Source organism: Protomyctophum parallelum (genome assembly GCF_964188405.1).
Source record: "Protomyctophum parallelum genome assembly, chromosome: 23".
Classification (NCBI taxonomy): Eukaryota; Metazoa; Chordata; class Actinopteri; order Myctophiformes; family Myctophidae; genus Protomyctophum; species Protomyctophum parallelum.
In genome coordinates this window covers 21,254,588-21,264,597 of record NC_139715.1, presented here as the reverse complement: position 1 = coordinate 21,264,597, position 10,010 = coordinate 21,254,588, and the positions used below count along the sequence as shown (strand labels likewise).

At 42.6% G+C, this 10,010-nt stretch overlaps 1 protein-coding gene across 2 annotated transcripts; it reads right to left on the bottom strand.

Annotated features, from left to right (window-relative positions):
* Nucleotides 1–241: 241 nt before the first annotated feature.
* LOC310854049 (deoxynucleotidyltransferase terminal-interacting protein 1-like) lies at nucleotides 242–9,912 on the bottom strand. 2 transcript variants are annotated; one of them, XM_083758527.1, is made up of 13 exons: nucleotides 9,657–9,912; nucleotides 7,074–7,216; nucleotides 6,561–6,657; nucleotides 5,941–6,039; nucleotides 5,649–5,711; nucleotides 5,297–5,350; nucleotides 4,374–4,432; nucleotides 4,168–4,213; nucleotides 3,932–3,990; nucleotides 3,650–3,710; nucleotides 3,040–3,111; nucleotides 1,999–2,054; nucleotides 242–1,732 (listed from the first exon to the last, which is right to left on the bottom strand). In XM_083758527.1, the coding sequence occupies exons 1-13, from the start codon at nucleotides 9,711–9,713 to the stop codon at nucleotides 1,546–1,548; spliced, it is 1,053 nt and encodes a 350-aa protein (XP_083614653.1). In that variant the 5' UTR covers nucleotides 9,714–9,912; the 3' UTR covers nucleotides 242–1,545. The 2 variants fall into 2 exon arrangements, with proteins under 2 accessions (XP_083614653.1, XP_083614654.1); XM_083758528.1 differs by having other exon boundaries at nucleotides 7,146–7,216.
* Nucleotides 9,913–10,010: the final 98 nt, after the last annotated feature.

The window sequence follows — 10,010 nt, the reverse complement described above, 5'->3', positions numbered from 1 at the left end:
GAGTGTGTCAGTGTGCGCAAGGTTGGCGATAATTCTGGCTGAATAGATGCTAATAAAATACAAAAATGCAATGTGGAGAACTGATGATACAAGGTTTCTGCCCGGCATTGATGATTCTTTAGTACATCTGCTACGTCTTCAGGCTAAACATAATACTGCCGTTTCACACTTAAATAAGCAAAAATTACCAGCCAGCAACAATACAAGTGAGAACTTTCATGAACAAAAATGACAGTTTGAACAGTTTTTTCGACTTTTAATAAACGGTTCACAATTTTTATGACCAAATCTCAAATTCGGATGTCTTTCTCTACACAGCGTAGTTATTTTATTTAAAGATTAAACCAGTGGTTCTCAACCTTTGTAGGCCCCTCTGTAAAGGTCCATAAGGAACTAGAGGGTTCCTGGACTCCACTTGAGAACCACTGGATTCGAATCAAACTCAGTCCATCGACCCGAGGCCGATTAAAAAAAAAACGCCTTCTAAAACCTAACCTAATGTTTTCTGAAAACCTTAATTCTTAATTATTCAAAAATTCTAAAATAATTGTTGCTACATGTATAACAACTATGAGACACAGAGGTAGCATCCGGATTGAAAGGTACTGTATAATAACATTATAGGTCTCGACCAAGAGTTAGTTTTGCATTCAATGTCAGTTCATTTAAAAGAGGACTCTATTATCTTTCTGGTCAACTTCAGCTCTGATGTGGCCTCGGTCCTCTTTCTGTTCACACTGTAATATTTAGGGTTGGCACACGACATCTGTCAACGGCAAGCCTAATGGGCTACAATACTTGCAAATGGTGAAGTGAACCTGGACTGCTTTGTGTTCACAATGCACAGGTTAAAAACTAACCACAAAGCAGACTAGAGTTGGAACTGTACTCGGACCACCGCCAGCTCCTGAGGCTCATTATCTTACGTGTTCACAATCACATGCACGAAAAATAGCTGTATCATGGTTTGAGTACATTTCAGAGGCTTCAAACGTGAGGAATGTTCTTTTGTCAATTGTGAAAACTGGTATAACAGAAAACATGTTCAAGTCTTTACGTCGGTGTGAGTTATCAATGTTTCTGTTCACGCGTGTCATTTTCTTAACGTTTTCTGGGTGACCATACCTGGTGGGTCAGCTAGAGGTCACAAGGCCAAATTGTTCGGTTGAAACAGGGCTGCAACTATCAATTTTCTTAGCAATTATTTTATTGATTACTTTTTATGTACATTTATGTGATGCACGATATCTGTAGCATATCGAAATTGGCCATATCAACCATAAAAATACCATATCGGTATCTGATCAGTCTAAAGAATTATAGATTATTTTCACAGATATTGATAACGCAATAATGTGACTATCAATGGCTATGTCACTTTTTCAGAATCGGCAGATGTGATCGGTTTAAGAAATTCATAAAAAACTAAATTTAAAGTCCTAAAAATCTATACTTTTTTATTCAAATCAATTATCAATATATATATATATTTTAAATAACTGATTAGTTCAATTGACTGTTGCAGGCCCTAGGTCAAAACACTGATTATGCATTTTGCACAGTAAAACTGTTTTCAGCGCTACTAGCTGTTGTGCACAACTTTTCTTCTTTTTCTTCTTTACACAGAGCGTTCTCAGAGCGCTGGGCCTCCATGGTTTTTCTCATCTTGTCCACCATCCAAGGAGGGACAGAGAACGGCTTCAGTTCCTCCGTTTTCAACTCGGGACAGTCCCTGAAACGCAATACACACATTACACAAAACAGTACACAACAATAGACCATTGGTTTATAAAATAAGTATGTTTATATAATACAATACACTGTTATTTAGTACAGAATTCTACTACTGTCAACAATATTGTAATCGAAGATCTTCTCTGATGGGGGTCCCTGGGAAGAACTCTTTTCATATTGGGGATCCGTAGCCTGTCCTCAACATGAGAATGTTTGAGACTGGCATACTGGTTTAGACGGTGTGAGAATACAGGACAGACTTACTTGTACTCATCAGTGCGGAATAGATCCTGAATGTCTTCTTCGATCAGCAGATAGGCCTACAGACAGACAGACAGACAGTTTGTTGTGCATGTTCACTACACCAGTAAGAAAAGACATTTGATTCAAGAAAAAACGCTTGGGTGGCGCATGAGTAAAGTAGTACTGTACTAATGGGTACCGCAATGGGTACTTACTGGGTAGGTCATGCTTTTAGGAGGAACTACGGTTGCACTTTTACAAAGGTAGGCACATATAAAGGTCCTTTCAGATGGGCAGTGTGTGACACAGACGCCTGGATCAACGACAGGTCTGCTCATGAGGGGCGCGACAACAAAAGCGTAAAAAAAGAAGCTCAACACAATCCAGGTCTCGGCAATTGTGGGCGTGTGCACGAAATGCACACGTGTCAATTTCACGGGACAGTGCCCACGTAAATACGGTTGTGTTGTCGCCCCTCAACCTTTCCGCACATACAAAAAAAAATACACGATTTTGTAACCCGTTTTTCACCCCTGTGTCAATTATCTAATGTGATCCTGGGCTCTACACACCCTCCGCCAACCTAGTCCCCATATATAGGGGACATGGGGAGAGCAACGGACTTGAACTCATGCTTCCTTCATGCCTGAGTGTCCAAGTTGCTCCTTTACACCTGGTTGGACATAGCGCGTGGAAGGAACACGTTATTCCAACCAGTTCCTTTCCCCTCCATCAGGCGCTCCGGCTGGCCAGGAGGAGGCAGTTTAGAGACCAGGATTACTGCATGTTTTTTGTGGGAACACACAGAACATGCAAACTCCACACAGCGAGGCCCTTTCGCCAACCCCGCCTCGGGTATGGGCACTGATGACGCGGAGGAGGAAACGCCGCCAGCACCCACAGCGTCCCGCGCGGGAATCCAACCCACGACCTTCTAGCTGTGAGGCGACAGCACTACCAACTGTGCCACCGTGCCCCCTGTGTACGATGAAGTTTATGATCATATCAACATTTTACATCTGAACTTTCTTCTGAATGTAGACAGAAACAGGAAGTACTCACCATCTTTCCTCCAGTGGCTCTCATGTGCTGCCCCTCTGCCAGCCAATGTTTATCCTGAGCATCGGCTGCATACTGGTGTACACACACACACACACACGTGTACACACACACACACACACACACACACACACAGTACAACAGCTAAAGGCTTATTCATACATATTCATACTTTCGTAAAACGGTGGTTTTGATGGCAGCACTCATATAGTCCAGAAAGGAATAGAATAGCGGCAGTTAGGCAGTAGAGAGAAGGGCTGGTGACAGCGGTGGTTTTCTCTTCACTGCAGCTCAGTGACCTCATGCTATAGTCTATGGTGATAGTTGTTTTCACCTCATCACCGACAACTGGAGTATGAATAGGCCATAAGAGGTGTAGTGAAACACGCCGCCAAACTGAGTGCCTCAGACCCTCTTAACGCCCTGAGCGCCATTTAACGCTCGGCGCTCAGGACGAAGATTAATAAAAGGACGGAACTTTATTGATATAAAAAACGAGCGTCATATACACCATATGGATCGTTGTTCGGAGTCATTGCGAGCAGTTAAGCTGCTTTTAACTGCTTTATCCAGCCAACATAGTGAGTGAGTGTCGAGTATGAGTGTATTTCACCTTAAACAGATCAGCATGTTTGATGTAGATCCGTCCTCTGGTCCCACCCATCCCCAACGCCCTACAAGACCACAACATTTACAATCATGTTCAATTAACATATTTGTATGACACGTTTCATAAACAATGGTGATACAAAGAATGTTGCAACCCAATCCATGCTGTGATATAGTAGTACTATACTGTAATTATGTGTATTACTACAGTACAATAATACGTGCATTACCACATTAGTAGTAGTATTAGACTATTAGTTGTAGTAGTAGTAGTTTTTGGACTTACTTGTTAGCTCGAGATCCGAGGACAAATGTGCTGCTGTCAATCAGTCTGGATGGATCCCACTATGACATATGAATACAATATAATAATTACTAAATAACCAGATAGATTATATTACCCCTCCACTGCATCGGGGGCTAGTAGTCTGTGTTAATTTATCAACAATAACAGCATCAGCATAGTCAGATTTTATTTTTAAAAAGCAGATATGTAATAATAAATGATAAATAAATGTTTACCTTTGGACCTTCTCTCTTAACGGATTCGGATGCCTTTGGTTTGGCTCTGAACAAACGAAACAATGAATGTCTAACATGAATTCAGTTTGTGTAAAAAAGTAAAAAGATAGTTGTATTAAAAAATGTATTACAATCTGAAAAAGTATTAATACAATAATTGGTACGAAAATGATCTAGTTGCAGCACTAGTTAGCAGGGAGACTTACGGGGTTGTGAAGGTGGTTCTGTCGTGGGACGCGGTCTGACCAGCTGGACGACCTTTCCTCTGGAAACACAATTATGTCTTCATTACATATGCTGTACATAACCAGCTCAGTGGCCTTGAAAGACGCTGAAAAATGGGACTCAGCATCAAGGGTTGGATTGGGGGCAAGTCCCTGCGACATACTAGAATGTCCAGGGGGTGTACTTAAGCTGCCTCACGGAGTCACGGCTCATGCTAAGGAAACAGGAGATAGGCTCCTGCCCTATGGGCCTCATGGCTCAGCAAGACTTACTTACTACTTACATATACATTGCAATGTTGTAAATACTGTATTAGAGGTGCAACAGTTAAACCAAATTAATTTAATCTAGAAAAGTTAAAACAGTTAAACCAAACTAATTAATTGAATCAAGAAAATGAATAATCACTTTCAATATAAAATGGGGGGTATTAGATTTAGTTTGTTTAAAATCAATCAACATGGCTCGTTGATCGGCTATAATACCACATTTCGCACTACATTCTGATTACATGATAAGGCTATTTTTGTGCAATTATCTTTTTTCAAGTCAATTCCTTGAAGATAATATATATATATATATATATATATATATATATACACACACGCTTCTTGATTATTGGTTGATTATTCGGTTAAATGTGAAAAAGAAATCAATAGAAATAAACCAATAGTTGCAGCCCTACACACACACACACACACACACACACACACACACACACACACACACACACACACACACACACACACACACACACACACACACACACACACACACACACACACACACACACACACACACACACACACACACACACACACACACACACACACACACACACACACACACACACACACACACAAACTTAACTTAAAAAAGAGATGAGGTGTCTGTCCACACATACCTTCTTTTGAACTGGACTTCCTCTCTGACTGTCCTCATCCGTCTGTTTGGCCCTCTGGAGAAAAGCGAATGTTTTAATAGTCAGTATGTCTGTACCCGCTCTGTACAAGCTCTTCGCTATTCGTTGTACAAGACATAAATAAGGCTTAAGTGATTAACACATCTGTAAAACATAGGTGTGTGCGTGCATGTGCACATGCATAGCAGGGGGAAGAGGGAAGGAAAAGAGGTTGGTCATATTGCTGTCTCTATCGCTGTCTGCTACAATGTCAGAGGAGCTGAACAAATGTAACTCTTAGTCTCTTGTTTACCTGTAAACAAGAACATTTGGACGTTGTGTGTGTGGTTGGTACCTTAACTCCGATATCTGGTGGTCTGGAGATCTTGGTCTCTGGTTCTGGGAAAAGCTGCTTTGCCTGGAAAAGCATGGGAAAATTATTCCAAAAATCGAATGAGTCACATTTGTTTTTCTCTGAAGCTGTTCCCTGTGGAGAACACATGCTCAGCTCGCAATCACATTTACATGTTTACATTGGTAAAACTAGTACTACATTCTGAACTTAAAGGCCTGATTATACCGCTTAGGTGTGCAGGTGTACGGACACAACATGGTTCTGTTGTGTCCGTGTTCCAGGTGTTACATACATGTTCCAGAAGGTTCCTGCAGGTGTCTTTGATCAGGTGATCAGTGTGAACCTCATCTCCAACGTTCTCCTTCACGTTCTCTGCGGCTTTCTCAAAGAACTGGCAAAAAACAACAACATCGATACAACTACAATCATATCACATATGCTTGTGTGTGTGTGTGTGTTAGGTCATGTAATTCAAAACATGGGTTATCATCATCTCTAGGTCACCGCCAGCCAGGACACCGTTTCTTAACGCCGGGTCCAGGAACCACCAGGGGTGCAAATGGACCCTTACAGTTCTGTAACTCTGAGGATTCTTTTTTTTAAATCAAATGGGTGGTCCGTGGCCTAAAATCAACCTGGGTGGTCGTTGAAATTAATAAGGATGAAAATGACTGGTATATGACTCTCCGACATACAATATGGCCCCTTTTCCACCAAAGAACCTTTTGGTTCTAGAACTGTTTGCGTTTTAGATTATTGGAACCGTGGCGCTTTCACAGAACCGGCGGACATCTTTTAGTTCCAGTTCAGAACCAACTTTTAGGTTTCTGAACAGATTCATTTTAAGTGGAAACGCTCTGAACTATATTAGGCGGGGGAAATGAACTGAACCGGTTATGGGTCAGGATCTACCTGCAAATATTTCTTGTAAACATTCATGATGTCCTGGTTGAAGCTGGGCTGAATCACTGCTCTCAACAGGTCCATGGAGATGACTGGATCTGTGTAACTACACACACACACGTCACACACACACACACACACACACACACACACACACACACACACACACACACACACACACACACACACACACACACACACACACACACACACACACACACACACACACACACACACACACACACACACACACACACACACACACACACACACACACACACACACACGTCATCTAAGTGTTCCAAACTGGTGGTACCTCAGATTAAAAAGGAGGAGATCCGGGCACTCAGAGTTTAAGAGGGAGAAGAACTTTATTAAACCAATATGTTCCGGCTGATGGATCTTCTCCCTTTTTAACTCAGAGTGCCCAGATCTTCTCCTTTTTTATGTGAGGTCTTATCCAGACTGATCCGGGAGAACCTATTTGAACTTTTTTGACTTCTCGACGTCTCTGGTGAGCACCTGTTTGTGTTCTTTGTCTCTGGTGGTACCTCGCTTTGCTTTGGGCTGAAATATGTTCCTTTAAACACTGACCTGACGGTCATGTGAGAACGTCGCCCGCGCCGCTGGACCTGGCGGTGTTTTATCATCAGATTCCATGGGTTCTAGAATGAACACACACACACGCACACACTTTTGTAAGACAGCAAAACAGTGTAGGAGAGACAGACAGTGGGAGAACTGAAAGCAAGACGTTGTAGAGAGAGAGAGAGAGAGTAGGAAAGCTGTGAGAGGGAGGGACAGGGTAGGAGACAGACACCATGGAAGTTGAAAGGAGAGAACGCCTCAGAGACAGACAACTGAGCCTGCAGAGTTTGATATAGGACGTGTGAAACAATGTAATGACCACGCTAAAGAAAGTCACTGGTGGTGGTGATCAATTGGTCACACAAAAAATAATAATATAATGTATGTAGGCTTTAGTGTTACTGTTAAGTGTTATTTTACACTAGAGTCTAGATTACGAGGATGGGTATATGTGTATATGGCTACCTATGTCCTGGGTATGCTCCTGGTTATCTATAGAAATGTACAGGATTATTTAACCTTGAGCTGAAGATATGAGAACCGTTTCCTGCTTGCATTAACTCTCATCTGCAGTAGTCCACATTTTATATTCAGTGTGACATCATGCTATGGCGTCACGCTGCTATTCATTGTCGGCAACATTGGATGTAGCCCCATATGTGCCCTCTCCCTACGCTCACTCTGTAGCTCAGCTCTGAACTCGGTAGAATCTGCACCTGGCTCGCTGATAACAAACTATCCTTACACCTGGGAAAAACTGAATCCATCCTCTTCGGATCAAATAGTAATCTCAGCAAGGCAGATGGCTTCTTGGTTAGAGTGGGTGACAATATTATCACACGAAAAGATCAAATTACCTACCTAGGTTCCATCCTGGAGGCCAATCTTTCCGGTGATAAGATGGCCACCAACGTAATCAAAAAAGTCAATCAAAGAACAAGATTCCTTTACAGGATCTCCTCACTGGTCAGCAAAAACACCTTGAAGACCTTAACAGGAGCCCTCGTACAAGGTTTCTTTGACTATGCATCCACCTCTTGGTACCACAGCACCTCAAAGGCCCTTAAAACAAGGCTCCAGACCTCCCAAAACAAACTGGTCAGGCTCCTACTTGGCCTCACCCCCCGAACCCACCTCACCCCTGCCCACTTTGACAGGCTGGGATGGCTTAGGGTCGACGACAGAGTACAGCATCTTGCAATGGGTCTGGTCCACAAGATTCGATACACCACCAAGATACCCATGTACCTGTCTAAATACTTCCTTAATGTAAACGAAGTCCACACCCACAACACCAGAGGGAGTGCAACAAACCATGTACAACCCAGATTCGGCACAAACAAGGGACTAAATTATTTTCGCTCCTATGCCACCAAAATGTGGAACGCCCTACCAACAGTCATTAAGACATGTGAATCCCTTGACTCCTTCAAAACCGCTCTCAAAGGGCACCTACAGATGGCTGCAATTCGAAACTGGCCTCTGTAAAATCTGAATTCCCCCCCCCCCACCCCATTTCCCCTCACTGTATATGTATCTTTTCCCTTTTTGCTTCCTATATGATGAATTCCTGTTCTGTTCTTTAGCTACATAGAAGTGTCTATTTGTATGTCTCTAAATGTTTTGATGAATTGAAGAATGTGGACCCTGTTGTAAACAAGTATAATGCTTAATTGGGTCGTCCACTCACAGTTAACAGTCTTTGTATTGAGTTTGTGCTTAAAATGTACTGTAAATTCTACAAACTGTTAATAAATATTTCAATCAATCAATCAATCAATCAAAAAGCTCCGAGATGAGGTCACACACTGGGTCCTCCCACCGCGTTTCAGAAACGGCGCAAGTTTCCGCAAACATCGTTTCTTATCCTTACCAGACCATTAATCCAAAACGTGTAGGGCCGATGCAGGTTTACACTAATTCAAATTTAGGATCGGCCCAGAAAATCCAACTCGCCATTTGAACTGAGCCCTTACGTCCCGTCTTTTGTCAGTCGCTTCCATGTTTATCAAGGAAGTTTAAAAGCTTTAGCGCCTCCCCGGCGCCTCCCCTGGTCGAAAATTTCCAACCGACTTCAGTTCACTCGACATGCACGCGCACACGCACACTTCCTTGATAAACATGGAAGCGACTGACAAAAGACGGGACGTAAAGGCTCAGTTCAAATGGCGAGTTGGATTTTCTGGGCCGATCCTAAATTTGAATTAGTGTAAACCTGCATCGGCCCTACACGTTTTGGATTAATGGTCTGGTAAGGACCAGGTTCCAGGTGGTCCCCAGCTCAATGATGGAGTTGGTAACCAAATGGACCTTTAACTCTTGGGAGCGTAAAATGAAACCAAATGGACTGGGTTAATTTGGTTTCATTTGACACTCTCATGAGTTAAACGATAACAAAATAATGAAAATATCCTTTAGTTTTGGGGCTGAGAGGCCCCAAATGCCGAATAAATAATGTACCTTGTCCCTTGATTTCAAAACCACTGATGTAGTGTAATGCTAATGCATTGTTAGTACCTTAGTGGTTTGTTCCTCAGTCTCCATCCAGTCCCTCTCTGTGCGCTGTGCTCCCATGATGAAAGGCTAACGGGGCTGAAAGGCTGAGGGAAAATCGATAAAAAGCCTGATCATTGATCGATCGATATGAAACTTGATCTTTTTTGTGGACACCCGGATCAAACTGAACCAAAGGCCGTGCGTGAACGTCGTTTAACAGGAAAACAAAATGTAAAAACAAAACAAAAAGAGAATAACAAAACACTTCCGCCCTGGCACAGCGCTTCCGGACTACACGGGAAGTGAGCCAGGAGCGCATGCGCACACATGTGGGCGTGATACTCAATGAGATCAACAACTACAGACAATCCGGTG